This window comes from Leptinotarsa decemlineata, unplaced genomic scaffold, assembly GCF_025532065.1.
Source record: "Leptinotarsa decemlineata unplaced genomic scaffold, Ldec_3_MD MMD2_tig00000505_RagTag_RagTag, whole genome shotgun sequence".
NCBI lineage: Eukaryota > Metazoa > Arthropoda > Insecta > Coleoptera > Chrysomelidae > Leptinotarsa > Leptinotarsa decemlineata.
In genome coordinates this window covers 16,878,488-16,896,661 of record NW_027412549.1, presented here as the reverse complement: position 1 = coordinate 16,896,661, position 18,174 = coordinate 16,878,488, and the positions used below count along the sequence as shown (strand labels likewise).

At 34.0% G+C, this 18,174-nt stretch overlaps 1 protein-coding gene across 1 annotated transcript; it reads right to left on the bottom strand.

Annotated features, from left to right (window-relative positions):
* Positions 1–6,513: 6,513 nt before the first annotated feature.
* LOC111508379 (uncharacterized) lies at positions 6,514–15,051 on the bottom strand. The gene is made up of 5 exons (XM_074174085.1): positions 14,960–15,051; positions 14,666–14,770; positions 13,645–13,875; positions 7,628–7,732; positions 6,514–6,858 (listed from the first exon to the last, which is right to left on the bottom strand). The coding sequence occupies exons 1-5, from the start codon at positions 14,969–14,971 to the stop codon at positions 6,592–6,594; spliced, it is 720 nt and encodes a 239-aa protein (XP_074030186.1). The 5' UTR covers positions 14,972–15,051; the 3' UTR covers positions 6,514–6,591.
* Positions 15,052–18,174: the final 3,123 nt, after the last annotated feature.

The following is an 18,174-nucleotide window of genomic DNA, read 5'->3' as shown; positions in this document are numbered from 1 at the left end:
GGGTTTAGTTATTTCAGCGGTAACCTCTATAAGAAGATATTGGAAATGACCTACGTATCTTCTGAAGACGTCAACTTTGTTAGTGAAAAGCACGTCGAGAATAGTGTTGCGGTTCTGGCGTTTGGAAACAACGTTTTTTTGGATATTTTTTACCTTGAATTGTCTATATATATATATATATATATATATATATATATATATATATATATATATATATATATATATATATATAAATATATATATATATATATATATATATATATATATATATATATATATATAAATAGATAAGTACTCTTTGATCATTCCCATATTGATTTCAATTTAAGAGCCACCGGTATACAGCTGTTTCAGCCTATTGGGCATCGTCAGTACCGGGCAGGCGGTCCTCGATTGAAGACAAAATGAGAAAAAACCAAGAAAGTACTTGATAAAAATAGCTGCGTAAACGCAAGCGAAACATAAGTGGAACCACCTATTTCGCTTGCGTTTACGCAGCTATTTTTATCAAGTACTTTCTTGGTTTTTTCTCATTTTGTCTTCAATCGAGGACCGCCTGCCCGGTACTGACGATGCCCAATAGGCTGAAACAGCTGTATACCGGTGGCTCTTAAATTGAAATCAATATGGGAATGATCAAAGAGTACTTATCTATTTATTTTTTGATTTTCATGGAATTATTTTCCAGCAGCTTGACTGCATTAACCTTTCTAGATTATATATATATATATATATATATATATATATATATATATATATATATATATATATATATATATATATATATATATATATATATAAAATGAAAAATTCGTGGATACAGCACTCCAAACAGGGGGGTAAACCGCGGACACGTGTTTCTGGCCTCTGGCCTCATCAGCGCGGTGCAGCCAAGTGTGAAGATGGGCAACACTTGTTTGCTGAAAGCAGGAAACAACACAAACGTACGGAGTCAACAACAGGAGCCAACCGCACATTTGCGGTTCCAGTTAGAAGACCTAGAATTTCCAGGATCTAAAGATAAAACAGTCAACAACAATAGTTAAACTGGTGCTGGGGAGTCGTCGCTGGAACTCTTCGCCGAAAGCAAAGACAAGGAAGGAAGTTCATCCCTGAACCAGGATCAGGTAATCTTTTCGCTGCTGGATGGTAATGCTGCGCCGCAGATACACCCGATACTACTCGTCTCCTAATTCAAAAATTGGCAACCCTACCCATTAGTACATTAGGACTAGAGACAACCTACAAGAAAACCCTTGTGGAAAAAAAAATTAAATTACTTCAATTATTAAAGGAAATAGCCAATTGTGAACTTCAATTGGGGTGATATATAGCTCCACCAAACTTAAAATGGCTAAGTCATAAGTTCCCGACAAATTCGGAGATATTCCTATGTGTGTCACTGCAACCATATCCCCAGACACGACGAATCCATGGAGCTCAGGATCACCCAGTAGTATTGCCCGACCGCCCTCTGGCGAGCTGCACACGTTGACCGGCCTAGACCTCCACGTTAGCCTGACAATACCCCCCAAAGTTCACCCTTCCATGGACCCTACCTGACAATATTGGAGAAACCTCCACCGATACATAAGATATGTCAGGTTGCCGTTCTGTGCCATGTTTGCACCCAACACACTCAGGCTCCTACAAACAAAAAGGGAAAGGCATTAAAATGCATAATCCAAACCGCCTAAGTTTGGTATCTTAGCAGAAACCTCCATCCACTAATCACACATTGCAATAGCAAAATCTACAGACATAAGAAAGTAAAAACTTGTCAAAAGCCATCAATACTTCCTAGAAATACGATCCAGGAAATCATAGTAAGGAAATTTCAATAAAGAAATACCTTAAGGAAAGATACTATCAATGAAACTGTATTTCAGTGACACAGCAATCTCAATGTAAATCATTGAAAAAGAGCAAGGTAATAATGTGAATTGTTACTCAAATTTTTGAAAGATTTGTTGATTTATTTCCAAAATATTAATCTAGAAAAAATCACAAAAGTGATAGGAAATCTATCTCTCAAATCTGTTGAATAAGTTATTCTTCTGGAAACTCTAATTTTCCATATGGAGTTACCAATTGATAAATACTTCCAAAAACAAATATAACTCACTAACAATTAACAATCGGTTACATTCGACATCGAATTTTCCCTCAGGGAACCGACAAAGAGATAAGATAAGGTATAAGATAATCTAAGATAATGTAACGTTAGATAATTAGGTAAAGAGACGAAATTATAGACAAGGAACATAAAAGAGAAGATAATCAGGATATAACGAAAATACCAATGACAACACCAGTATACATTCAGGATAAATGCATTAGTACCACTACATTACCGTGAAAATGCCACTTAAGCACAAAGATATAGAATTTCAATTCTAAGGAAAAAGTGAGGTAGCTACTTCATGACCTACATTACCCGAAATTGTTTCAAGTAATTATCAATGGCAAATAAAGCATGTAAAAGATATCAAATGATGAAAGTGTCCAGTCGTAGGACTTTTACCTAACATCTGGTAATGCCATGGTGGAGGAATTGTAATGCCACCGTCCACAGAGCAAAAGCGGAAGGTTATAAAATGCTAAAAGTGGCCAGTCATAGGACTTGTACCTAACATCTGGTAATGCCATGGTGGAGAAATTCTAATGCCACCGTCCACAGGGCAAAAGCGGAAGGTTATAAAATTCTAAAAGTGGCCAGTCATAGGACTTGTACCTAACATCTGGTAATGCCATGGTGGAGGAATTCTAATGCCACCGTCCACAGAGCAAAAGCGGAAGGTTATAAAATGCTAAAAGTGGCCAGTCATAGGACTTGTACCTAACATCTGGTAATGCCATGGTGGAGGAATTCTAATGCCACCGTCCACAGGGCAAAAGCGGAAGGGTATAAAATGCTAAAAGTGGCCAGTCATAGGACTTGTACCTAACATCTGGTAATGCCATGGTGGAGGAATTCTAATGCCACCGTCCACAGAGCAAAAGCGGAAGGTTATAAAATGCTAAAAGTGGCCAGTCGTATGACTTGTACCTAACATCTGGTAATGCCATGGTGGAGAAATTCCAATACCCCCGTCCACAGAGCAAAAGCGGAAGGTTATAAAATGCTAAAAGTGGCCAGTCATATGACTTGTACCTAACATCTGGTAATGCCATGGTGGAGAAATTCTAATACCCCCGTCCACAGAGCAAAAGCGGAAGGTTATAAAATGCTAAAAGTGGCCAGTCATAGGACTTGTACCTAACATCTGGTAATGCCATGGTGGAGAAATTCTAATACCCCCGTCCACAGAGCAAAAGCGGAAGGGTATAAAATGCTAAAAGTGGCCAGTCATAGGACTTGTACCTAATATCTGGTAATGCCATGGTGGAGAAATTCTAATACCCCCGTCCACAGAGCAAAAGCGGAAGGTTATAAAATGCTAAAAGTGGCCAGTTATAGGACTTGTACCTAACATCTGGTAATGCCATGGTGGAGAAATTCTAATGCCACCGTCCACAGGGCAAAAGCGGAAGGTTATAAAATGCTAAAAGTGGCCAGTCATAGGACTTGTACCTAACATCTGGTAATGCCATGGTGGAGGAATTCTAATACCCCCGTCCACAGAGCAAAAGCGGAAGGTTATAAAATGCTAAAAGTGGCCAGTCATAGGACTTGTACCTAATATCTGGTAATGCCATGATGGAGGAATTCTAATGCCCCCGTCCACAGAGCAAAAGCGGAAGGTTATAAAATGCTAAAAGTGGCCAGTCATAGGACTTGTACCTAATATCTGGTAATGCCATGATGGAGGAATTCTAATGCCCCCGTCCACAGAGCAAAAGCGGAAGGTTATAAAATGCTAAAAGTGGCCAGTCATAGGACTTGTACCGAACATCTGGTAATGCCATGGTGGAGGAATTCTAATGCCCCCGTCCACAGAGCAAAAGATACATAGGAAAAAAAAAACAAGGAAAGATAAATAGATAAGATAAGTAAAGATAATTAGTGATCTGAATCATCAGAATCAGCACTAAAGTACTCCTCTTCAGTCAAGTTTGAATCATTGTCTACAAAGGAAGATTTTAGATCCTTAACATGCCAACGTCCTAGGTCTTTACCATCCATGTCTTTTAGTTCATATACCAAATTAGATATATTACCCGCTGCAGACAGAGTTACATTTCGCTTCCAAAGTCTGTCACCAACATGAAATGTGAGTTCTTGCTTTTTTAAGATAGGCTTGATGTAATTTCCTGCGGACATCAATAAATAATTTAGGTAACTCTTGAATATCATCAATTCGTTGGGACTTATCAGAGACTGTAGGAATGTTAGTTTCATTTTCTGAGATTTTGCCATAAAAATCTCCAGTAACAGGAATGTTCCTTGCAAAATATATATATATATATATATATATATATATATATATATATATATATATATATATATATATATATATATATATATATATATATATATATATATATATATAATAATATGGGGCGGAATATTCGAATCTTCCTTACGAAATTTAGAAATGATCCAAAACTCACTCATAAAAATTATGTTCGAAAAGAATAAATTCTATAATACTCAAGCATTATATGAAGAGAGTGGAATATATAGTGTAAGAAAACTATATACTTTCCGTTGTATATTAAGGACAGCCAATGTTACGAGTTCATTTGTTCAGAATATATATAATACTCGTTTACACACTTCTCAGATTGCAAAGGTTCCACGATGCCGACTTACAATCAAAAATTTATCACATACATTGAACCAAAACTCCACAATTCTTTACCACCATCACTGAAATGTATCAGAAGTTATACTAAATTGAAAATAGAATTGAAAACATTTATCAATCACAACTACCACAGATTGGAAACAATACTGGATAGTTGACTAATTCACCATACTGCAATCACTCAAAACAATGTCACAAGCTGTTGTTTCTGTTTCTTCTTTCGTATTTGATGCTCTAGTTATGCTAAAAGACCGCTCATCATTTTGGTCGTCCTTCTAGGATTTTCCAGAACTATTTAGTAGGTTCATCTTAGTTTGTAAATGTATTGTTTGTATTGAATTCGTGGCTGTAACACAAGCTTGGCTTAGATAGCCACGATCCTTCATAGATGTAAGTTGTAGCGGTTTATATTTTATATTAATCTGAATTGAATAAAATTTGATTTGATTTGATTTGAATGAACAAGTTCCTGTTGGATCTATAGGAGCGTTGCTACTAATCAAGTAGAAACAGCATATACTTTATAAAAGAGAAATATAATCATTTTTTTTGCGAGCCATACATGAAAAATATATTGAATATCAATTATGCTACTTTTCTCTCGACTACTCTCGTCCTCTTTTTTCAAAAGAAGACTAAGTTGTCTAGTCGGGCCTTGTCAAGATGACCCAATCTCTTGTCTTGCCGAAAAATGCTTTTTTGAAAGAAATATCCTCTTATCTTGTTTCGAAAAAGACAAGACGAGATTCAACAACACGTGCAGATAATACAATTGTTTTATCAAAATGGATTATTTGTTTGGGCAACGTACCGCTCGCTTCGCCCATTTTATGGTCACATAGTCCTATCGAGAGGAATATTCTCACAATTTGATGGATTAATTTTAATTCACTGGTTCAGTAAACGATCGACTGAGGACATTAATTTGAGTTTAATGTCCTAATAGGACGAAACTGCAGTAACGTTAGTTACAAATAAAAATGGTGGAAAAGATAGAAAGTTTCTATTTTCTTTTCTTCATTATGATTTCCACGTAGTGACGGCTACATCTATCGATTTATTCAATAGAAATATTTATAGCACAATACAGTCTACTTTATTCAGCATTAAATTTCATTGTAATTAAAGTTATAACAGTCCGTTGTGTCGAATCCCCGTAACTTCAACAAAAATAGTATCAATCATTTCACTGCCCATTGGCATTTATCAAACACCCAATGTTGTATGCTGCAGTTCTAATCCAAATCTGATTTGTTGTTTTGCATTTTCTCTATTTGCTTCAGTTTCAATATCATTTGGTAGATATTATTTCTTCACACATTACTGTTATATTATTTCTTATTGTAAATAGTGATATTGTTAATGAATGAATAAATAATTTAATTTATTCCAAAATAAAAATACGGTATTGGAAATATTCATTTCTATAACTGAACAATCGTTGAATGAAAAAATTGAAGTGGTAATTGATTGTTGAATGAAATAATGAATTAATTAATGATAATGATAATATTCATTACAAGTAGAAAATACCGTATAAGAAATATTCATTTCTATATCTCAACAATATAAATACAAATGAATGGATGAAGGAATAGTTGAAGGGATAAATGGATAAGTAAGAGTGATAATTTCCATTAGTATGTCTTGAATTGTGAATAACCAGTTGTATTTTACTCACAGAGATACAGAAGAATTATTCTTGGATTTTGAAAATGTCGAAAATATCTGAGAAAAACTTCAAAGATATAATTAAAAAATATTTGAGTATAACAGTGTTTTTATTAAAAAAATAATAACATGAAATATACAATATCTATAAATATGGCTTGTACAGAAACTAATGATGATAGAAAGCAGGTGCTTCATGATGTACGGGAGCAACATGAGCAGGGGCTGGGTGTACTGGGTGTCCAGATTTTTCTACCACAGCATTGAAACCATTGTGGTCATCAGCGGTGTAGTGGACGGTTCGGAGAGTACCATCAGGTTCAGCTACAGTGTAGTACCCTTTGACTACATCACCATCACGTTGTTCGTGTTGGGACTTGTGGTCTCCAGTGTGGCCATCTTGTACTCCGTAGTTGAATTCGTATTTTGGGTGATCCTGAAAGTAAATGATTTAGGTATATCATTCCAACTTCGTTGCTTGATTATTATGTAGAAGAAACATTTTGGTGAAAATCGGATTAGACTATTGGTAATTTGAAAATTGAGGGGGCGTTCATCATCCCAGAAGGGGGTTCGAGTTGAACTCCACATGATTCTGATAAACATTACCACAAATTTTCATAACAAGAAGTTTAAGGAGTAGACGAATCGAAATTCAGTGATTTCAGCAAAGTTTGAAATTTTTCAAATACTGGATTACAATCTGAGGATAGAATAAATGACTGTTAGATGATATTTCATTGTTGAAGTGCCAACTTGAAGTGTCGAGTTTGAAATTTCGAGCAACGATAAAGAATGTTGTACTCTAAACATTGATGCTGTTCATTTTTGTTCCAAATTATGATTATTTACATATTTTCAGCCAATTACTTTATGATATAGATGAGCGATTTTCAGTCAATTTTTTCAACACTTTGATTACTTTCTCACAGGCAGAACCTTCGCCAATTACGACCAGGCAAAAACGGTCTTCGTCTTCTTCATCGAATACCGAGCTGCCAATCTCTATGCTGGCGAATTCAATCGACTTTTTTACATTGGCAACAGTGCATTGTATCATCTGGCTCTTAACTCGATTGAATTGAATAAGTATTCACTGAAATATGACAGTTTGAAATGGACTCATATAAACGGACAAAAATTGTGATTGGCATACGATTGGTTTCAGAATAGTGATTGATAATTATCGAATTTTCGATACTCACATCATAATCTTCGATATGCCTCTGTGGTGCAGCATATCCATGGATTTGGGGCAGTTCAAAAACTCCTGCTTGACAGACTGCGACGAAGGCAAGAACAGCTAAACACTGAAAAATAATCATTTGAATATATATTTAGGTTATGGAAATTCATATGAATGGACCAATGCAATAATTTCACATTTGTGACAAAGCAAAGTCCAGATCAACATGAGATATTTATTTTGAAAATTAAATTTTTCAAATTTTGACGATATTCATTCTGAGGTTCTGAAAGAGATTGGAACAGTTTCTGTTATGATGCCTATTGCACTATCACAGATGTATAGAATCTGTATTGGCGGATTTTTAATTGAAAAGAAAATTGTGACCGAAGTATTTACCTTTGTGAACATGTTGTACTTATGTGTATGTCCTACAAACACTTGACTCGACTGTGATTAGTATTATAAAAATCACACTTATATACTTTTTCCACGACCATTCTCCGAAGATATGGTTTCAGTAGATCAGTGAGGTAATATTCAAATTAGTATTATAAAACCTGACCATGACTTTGGGCCAACAACGCTGAAATATAATCTCATTATGAATTAGTAGTGAACTACTTTTTAAAATAAGTAAAGGTGTAATGCTTCGAGTTTTGTTTCCTGCAAGTTACGAGAGAAATGCAAATCATTTTTAATAAAAATATTCAGGGCGACTCCCTGAATATTTTTATGTTGTTCAATGGTCAACGTAACCATATGGTCACGTCAACTTCAAAACCCTCCCAAATCATATCCATGCCGTTTGACGTGTCGCGGGCCTTTGTCGGCCTTTGTCGAGTTCGTCGAATCTCGAGCATACATTTTTCATGCCGATGGAATCAATCTACTTGTGTTTCGTTCGCAAAAGTGCACTGATATAAAAGGCGCTTATTTCACTTGAATTGAATAAGTTCTCACTGAGATATTTCATTCGGAAGTAGCCTCTTATAAACGGAAACAACTTATATTCAAGTTGAGCTTGGTAGATTTCACCAACGGTGAAATTGTCTCTGAACACACGAGTATTCAAACCCAGGAATATGCATAGCTCAACTCGAATAGAGTCGCTCTTATTGTATCTATATGTGTGATTGATGACTTGTTTATTTTCAACTAGTAGTAATTAGAAAAACAGTGTTTTTATTCATGTCATTAGAGTGTCCTTATTATACAGTGTCACCATTAAAGTGCGCACCATATGGGAAACTTTTTTTTCGAAAAGTTCCAATGAAATTTAACTTCGGCACTTGTTTGTGCTTTAAATTCAACTTGAAATGATGCGGCCAACTGCGACCCACTGACTTTCAGTGTTTGTCAAATTGAACTTTTTTTTTGAAAAAAATTGAAAAAGTGCATTTCTAGATCGAATTTAACAAAAAGTTACTTGAAAAAGTTGTTAACGTTTTGCTTATTTTTGACAGATATATCCTTTATTTTAAAAAAGAAGTTCGATTAATTGTCATCAATTCATGTATACATAACAAACTCATCATGGAGTTTAACTTTTTTGATACATTTTTACTTATACAGACATTTTTAGAGAGAAATTAAAAATTTGCTATAAAAATTTCAACATGGCTGGTGCAAAGTTTCAATCACTTGGCAATTTTCTTAATCAAACGTCAGCAAACACAAACTTAAAAACTTAACAACTTAAAAACTCGAATACGTATTAATAAAATTACTAGAGTTGAAATAACATTAAAATTTCAATATTCAGTATTTACAGATTATTTATAAACACTAACTAGGGCGGTAAGGATGTTAATTACGTTAAATAAAATTTTTAAGTAGGTCTTGACAAACAAATTGCATGCTATGGTAGTGTCAAGTTGTTGATTTACTTGCAAATTTTTAACAATCATTATTGCAATGATGTTGTCTCTTCAGGTAAGAATAGAAATAGTTTTCTGAGGATACACTATAAAAACACACTTTTGTCTATTTTCCACTATATTCCTTTATTGTTGACCGGTTTCGGCTATTACACCATTTTCAAAACTAACTGATTACATTTAAATCTGAGTAATTTATACTTATGTTGCTTATTCTATCATAAATGATTTGATATACCGGATACCCGGTACCTGCGTTTCATATACCTGTAAAATCCATGAACATAACAAAGCTTTCAATATAATGTAGGTTTTGGGATCTGGATTATAGGTTCAGGAGAGGACTATCATTTAAATCAAGTTCTTCGTTGAGGACAATATAATTGGGATTTTTCTTTGACCTGTTTATTTCCATAGATTCCAACATATTCATCATTTTCCCTTTTTCGCATGTGTGTAGAATCTTTGAATTATCTTTATCTATTTTATGTTTCGAATTTTGAAGATGTTCGTACGTTAATGATTTTTTATCTGAAATGACATGTCCGTGGTACCTCGTATCAAAATTTCTCCCAGTTTGGCCTGTATATATGGCGGGGCATTTACCACATTCTATTCGATATATACCAGATCTCTTTCCTTTCTCTAATTTAGGTTTGGCATCAAATAATATGTTTCCTTGATTTCCGTTGGATGTGTAGGATGTTTGTAGATTGAATTTTGAGAGATAATTTTTAATATTCTCGGAAATTCTACTAGCATAATTGATACTAACATATTTGTGTTCTGGTCTTGTGGAAATTGAATATAGTTCTTTCATTATTGATTTTTGTTGATATTTCATTATTATGTTGTTAACTAGAGTGGTAGGTATAATGTTATTAACTGCTATTTGTTTAATGATTGCGATTTCACTTCGGAGGTTTTGATCAGAAAGGGGTATTGTGAAAGCCTTATGTATCAATGACCTGAATGCAGACAATTTCTGTGAAATCGGATTAAAAGAGTCAAAAGGTATTGTGCAATCTGTGAATGCATTTACAGATTGCACATGTGAACACGAATTTCCACAAAATAAACAAGTCGTCAATCGAAGAAGAGAAATAGTTTTAATATGTGGTTAGAATACACCATACCGGCAAGTAGCTAATATTTTTAATGAACGGCATCCAGGAAAAAATGTTCAACACACTACTGTGTCAAAGATACTGTCGAAATTCAGAGAAACAGGATCCGTAACAAATCAATTTAAGAAAAAGCACACTACAAGTAAATATGATGAGGAGGCCCAACTTAACATTTTTTTAAAAGTTATTGAACACGGGCAAACGACCATAACCGATATTATAAAAAATACCGATTACAAGAGAGAAAGTGTTAGAAAAATTTATTAATTCTGGCCTTAAAAGCCAAAATTCATTAACACATTGAAAGAACGAGATTTTGATGTCCGTTTGGGGTTTTCATTCTTGTTTCAAGGAGAGAGAGAAGAAAATGTAAAGTTTCCGTATAAAATTTTATGGACAGATGAGGCAACGTTCTCTTCAAATGGAACGGTATGTTCTCAAAATTGCCGATGGTGGGCCCAAGAAAATCCCAATTTCACAGTTGAATGTGGTGATCAGTATTCCTTTAAAACTAATGTATGGTGTGGGATACTTAACGACCAAATAATTGGGCCATTTTTCTTTAGGGGAAATTTATCAACCGTCGGTTGTCTCAACCTTTTAAATCATGAGGTTAGTGAAGTTTTAGATGATATGCCTTTAAATATTAAATACGACCTATGGTATCAGCTTGATGGCGCACCAATACATCACACGGTTGCTGTTAAACAGTCCCTCCAACAAATGTTCAGAGGCAAAGTTATTGGACGTAACTGGGAACATTATTGGCCACCTAGATCACCCGACTTGACGCCTTTAGACTTTTTCTTGTGGGGTTACCTGAAACAAAAAGTGTACCGAAGTAGACCATTTACTGACATATACCATCTGGAAAATACCATTCGCGAGTGCTGTGCAAATATAAATCCCCGATTTATTAAAAATGCAGTTACAGATGTCAGTAGACGGACCATAATTTGTATTGAACGTGGAGGGCGACATACTGAAATGTAGGCCATTTGACAACCTCATTTAGATCAATAAGTAATTTTTTGTACCCATTTGTATTTTCTATAATATTATTGTTGTTTAAAATTTATAATTATAATTATAGTTCTATCGAAATTATTTGCATTTTTTTTGCATCTGCTTTTGCCAAAGGTTTGTTTAAAAAAATAGCCAAGTGATTGAAACTTTGCACCAGTCATGTTAAAATTTTTATGGCAAATTTTCAACTTCTCTTTAAAAATGTCCGTTTGAGTAAAATGTATCAGAAAAGTTAAAATCCATGATGAGTTTGTTATGTGTAGGTACATGAATTGATGACAATTAACCGAACTTGTTTTTAAAATAAAAGGGATATTTGTCAAAAATAAGCAAGACGTTAACTTTATCCTAGTTGCATACAATTCGGCTTATGGATATGAAATTGCCGTAGACACAACTTTTTCAAGTAACTTTTTGTTAAATTCGATCTAGAAATACACTTTTTCAATTTTTTTCAAAAAAAAAAGTTAAATTTGACAACACTGAACGTCAGTGGGTCGCAATTGGCCGCATCATTTTAAGTTAAATTTAAAGCACCAACAAGTGCCGAAGTTAAACTTTATTGAAACTTTTCGAAAAAAAAGTTTCCCATATGGTGCGCACTTTTATGGTGACACTGTATATTACACATAGGTATATGCACATAAAATGGTATGGAAACATTTCAAACTCAAGGATGGATCAAACAAGTTCCTGTTCGATCTACAAGAGCTCTAGTACTATCCGCGTAGAAACAGCTGATATGATATGATAAATATGATCCATTTTTTTTTCAATAGTTGATTTTTCGAGGGACAAGACAAGACAAGACGGGATTTTCTTGTCTGGTGATACTACTTGAATCATTGCAAAACCTCAATGATGATATCGTTAGTTTCAGTTCATATATAAAGTAAACTTCAATAAAAATGTTCATAGCACAAGACACCTTACTTGATTTGGCATAAAATTGTATCACAATTATGGTAATAACAGTCCATTGTTTCGAATCCTTCGTTATCCCAACAAAAATAGAATTAATCCTTTTTGCTGCTCATGGGTGTCTATTGAAAATTTACTGTGATATACTAATGATCTTAGTTATTTAGTTAGCTAGTAGTTATTTATTTTTTTGTATTTTCTCTTATTACTACAGTTCCAATATAATTTTGTGATTATTATTCGTTCACACATGATAGTTATATTCAGGTAATTCACCCCCAAGGCAGACGATCTATTTCATGGTGTTTCATGTAGCAAATATTAATTGTTCCTAATATTTTATTGTTTCTATTACTTTACTATAGTTTATATTACTTTTTAACTAATTTTCATTATTTGTAACTACTATCTTGACTTGAACCTAATTAAATTATAATGTCTTTCAAAAAAAGAATATAAGTATATTAAATATGCTGAAAAATCTATGTCATACCCATGCATAGTCCCTGCCTTAGTGGAATCCTTCGTTCATTCAAGGAAACATATGCGTACTGACACCTTTATTATTTTCATTTCATTGAATTCGTTGTATTATACTTTATTGATGTATTGACATCTATTATATTGTTGTTATCAATGGAATAAACTATATTGTTATTATTATTATTATTACACCATTACTAATTATGCATGGTTCATTGTATATGAATCAAAATTAACATATTTATTATAAAAATAAACTTCCGTATGAGAAATATTCATGTCTCAACAATATAATTACAAATAAATGGATGAAGAAATAGTTGAAGGGATAAATGGATAAGTAAGAGTGATAATTTCCATCAGTATTTCTCAAATTGTGAATGACCAATTATATTTTCCTCTCAGAGATACAGAAGAACTATTCTTGGATTTTGAAAATGTCGAAAATATTTGAAAAAAACTTCAAGCTTATATTAAAGAAACCTTTGAGTATAACAGTGTTTTTTATTGAAAATATAATAACGTGAAATAAACAAAATCAATAAATATGGCTTGTACAGAAACTAATGATGATAGTAAGCAGGTGCTTCATGATGTACGGGAGCGACATGAGCAGGGGCTGGGTGTACTGGGTGTCCAGATTTTTCTACCACAGCATTGAAACCATTATGGTCATCAGCGGTGTAGTGGACGGTTCGAAGAGTACCATCAGGTTCAGCTACAGTGTAGTACCCTTTGACTACATCACCATCACGTTGTTCGTGTTGAGACTTGTGGTCTCCAGTGTGGCCATCTTGTACTCCGTAGTTGAATTCGTATTTTGGGTGATCCTGAAAGTAAATTATTGAGGTATATCATTTCAACTTCGTTGCTTGATGATTATGTAGAAGAAACATTTTGGTGAAAATCGGATTAGACTATTGGTAATTTGAAAATTGAGGGGGCGTTCATCATCCCAGAAGGGGGTTTGAGTTGAACTCCACATGATTCTGATAAACATTACCACAAATTTTCATAACAAGAAGTTTAAGGAGTAGACGAGTTTGAGGTCTACATTGCCTAATCGAAATTCAGTGATTTCAGCAAAGTTTGAAATTTTTCAAATACTGGATTACAATCTGAGGATAGAATAAATGACTGTTAGATGGTATTTCATTGTTGAAGTGCCAACTTGAAGTGTCGAGTTTGAAATTTCGAGCAACGATAAAGAATGTTGTACTCTAAACATTGATGCTGTTCATTTTTGTTCCAAATTATGATTATTTACATATTTTCAGCCAATTACTTTATGATATAGATGAGCGATTTTCAGTCAATTTTTTCAACACTTCGATTATTTTCCATCGGCACAACCTTCGCTAATCACGACCAAGCAAAAACGGTCTTCGTCGACTCCATTGAGTCCCGATAATACAATTTCTATGCTAACGATAGTAATCGACTTGTGTTACGTTGAAAAAAGTGCACTGAATCTCTCACATTTCGGATGCATTGAATAATTATTCACTGATAAATGACAGTTTGAAATAGACTCGTAAAAATGAACAAAAATTTTGAAACAACCTAATAATAGGCATATGATTTGTTTCAGAATAATCATTGATATTTATCAATACTCACATCATAATCTTCAATATGCCTCTGTGGTGCAGCATATCCATGGATTTGGGGCAGTTCAAAAACTCCTGCTTGACAGACTGCGACGAAGGCAAGAACAGCTAAACACTGAAAAAAAAACTCATTTCAATACATTGAAGTTATGGAAATTTTTTCAGAACTCAACGATATTCATTGTGAAGTTCAAAAAGAGATTGAAACAGTTTCTGTGATGATGCCTATTTCACTATCACAGAAGTATAGAATCTGCATTGACGGATTTTTAATTAAAAAGAAAATTGTGACCGAAGCATTTACCTTTGTGAACATGTTGTACTTATGTGTATGTCCTATAAACACTTGACTAGACTGTGATTAACATTATAAAATTCACACTTATATACTTTTTTCCACAACCACGACCATTCTCCGAAGATATGATTTCAGTATATCAGTGAGGTAACATTCAAATTAGTATTATAAAACCTGACCATGACTTTGGGCCAACAACGCTGAGTTAGAACCTCATTATGAATTAGTAGTGAACTACTTTTTATAACGAGTAAAGATGTAATGCCTCGAGTTATGTTTCCTGCAAGTTACGAGAGAAATGCAAATCATTTTTAATGAAAGGGTACTGACTTTTGGTTGAATTCTGGTTTCAATGTGCTCTCTTTCAGATTTGAGATCTCAAATGAAATCAGAATAGTTTCAAAATTTGGTGTCTTTCAAAATGAAAAATATGAAATGAATATTATATATTATTGAATGATAATTTATGAAACAAAACGCCTATTGATTGTCAAGAATAATGACAATTTCTGAAAATATATGAGTTTGATTTATACAGTACATTCCAGTTGAAACTAGCTACCCTGAATAAGTCAGTTGATATTTTGACTAGGAACAACGTGGAACACGTCAATTCAGGTTTTCAGGTTAAAATCAACCCCTTGCCAGCCACCCCTTTACTAGCTTTTTAAGCGCGGTCTTTCAATGAGAATGAAACAGTGAGATTTGGGTTTCCTGGATAAAAATTTATCGCCGATACACATTGACATCACCGCTTGTAATTGTTTAGGTTTGGTGTTTATATATGAATCTGTTACTATGAACAATCATGTTTGTGCCAAAAATCATCGATAAGTCTGTTCCTGGAAGCCTACGAATCTAGTGAAAATATTTTTTTTCAAGGACAAAACACAAACACTACAGGTGCTCTAAGAGCGGTGCCTGTGCGAAAGTAGTGATTCACATTGATATTGAATCGTTGAAGATTAAATCCATTCAGAAAAACTTCATCAGGAAGTTTATTTCGCATGAATGCAGTTTTCCAGATGAAAGACCGAAACCAATCATTTGACAATGATATTTTTGGTGAACGCAATGTTCGACGTCGATTTGGGAAGTTTCGTCCCGGAGATTTTAGTCTCGAAGATGAGCCCCGAAGTGGGGATCCTACAGTCCTCCAGGGCGAGGATTTGAGGACTCTTGTGGAGACTGACCCATCACAAACGGTGCGTGGGATGGCGGAAGAATTAAGCGTCAGCTCCCATGCGGTTTTTGAAGCTGGTTTGAAACGTATTGCTAAGTTCAAAATGCTCGAAACAGGTAATGTTGAAAACAGTGGTTGGACACTGGTTAGCCACCCAGGCACTTTCCGGAGGTGAAAACCCACTGAGAAAATACCATGGATACTGTATGGTGGTGTACGGTGGTGGTTTGATTCTGCATAAGGGCGAAACCATCACAACAGAGTCCTATTGAGAAGAAATCGACGAAATGTACTGAAAATTGAATCAGTAGCAGCCAGCACTAGTCCGATCTTGCTTCACGACAACGCTCGTCCGCATGTTTCACAAATCACGATGCGAAATTCGAGCGCCGAAGTTTTTGCCTCATCTAAGATACTCCGCAGACCTCCTGCTAACCGACTTTAATTTTTTCAAGCACTCCGATAACTTTATCTTCGGTAGAACCTTCGCCAATCAGGACTAGTGAAAACGGCCTTTATCCAGTTCGTCAAATCTCGAGCATACATTTTTCATACCGATGGAATTAATCTACTTGTGTTTCGTTCGCAAAAGTGCACTGATACAAAAGGCGCTTATTTCGATTGAATTGAATAAGTGTTCACTGAGATATTCTTTTCAGAAGTAGACTGTTAGAAACGGAAACAACCTATATTCAAGTTCAGCTTGGTAGATTTCACTAATGGTGGAATTGTTCCTGAACACATGAATATTCAAACTCAGGAATATGCATAGCTCAACTCGAATATAGTCGGTCTTATTATATATGTGTGATTGATGACTTGTTTATTTTCAACTAGTGGTAACTAGAAAAAAGTGTTTTTATTCATTTCATTGAAGTGCTCTTATTATTTATTACACATATATGCACATAAAATGGTAAGGAAACATTTTAAACTCAAGGAAGGATCAAACAAGTTCCTGTTCGATCTAGTACTATCCGCGTAGAAACAGCAGATACAACCTTGATCAATATGATCCAATGTCTTTTCAATAGTTGATTTTTCGAGGGACAAAACAAGACGAGATTTTCTTGTCTGGTAATACTACTTGAATCATTGCAAAACCCCAATGATGATTATGTTAGTTTCAGTTCATATATTAAGTGAACTTCAATAAAAATGTTCATTGCACAAGACATCCTACTTTATTTGGCATAAAATTTTGTCACAATTATGGTTATAACTGTCCATTGTCTAGAACCCTTCGTAACTCCAACAAAATTAGAATTAATCCCTTTTGCTGCTCATGGGCGTCTATTGAAAATTCTCTGTGATAGAATCTGATCTGATAGAAATGTAATTATTAATTTTTTGTATTTTCTCTATTTACTTCAGTTTCAATATAATTTTGTGTTTATTATTCGTTCACACATAATAGTTATATTCAGGTAACCCACCCCCAAGTCGGTCGATCAATTTCATGGTCTTCTATGTTGCAAATAATAATTGCTCCTAATTATTTTATTGTTTCTATTACTTTAGTATAGTTTATATCACTTTTTCGTTATTTTCATTATTGTTTACTATTATCTTGACTGGAACCTAATAAAATTATATTGTAAGTATTTTAAATATGCCTACTGACACTTCTATCATAATTTTATTGAATTCTCTGTATTGAATTTTTTTAATACATTGACATGTATTATATTGATGTTTTTATTTGAATAAATTATATTGTTATTATTATTAGTACATCATTTCTAATTATAAATGGTGACATCGTCAATGAATTAATTAATAAATAAATGGAAATTACAATATATATTACAAAAATAACCGTATCAGAAATATGTATCAACAATATAAATACAAATAAATGGATGAAAGAATAGTTCAACGAATGAATGAATAAATGAGAGTGTTCATTTTCATTGGTATATTTCGAATTGTGAATGACCGGTTACTTTTTTCTCTAAGAGATTCAGGAGAATTATTCTTGAATTTTCAAAATATCGAAAATATCTGAGAAAAACTTCAAGGATATAATTGAAAAATC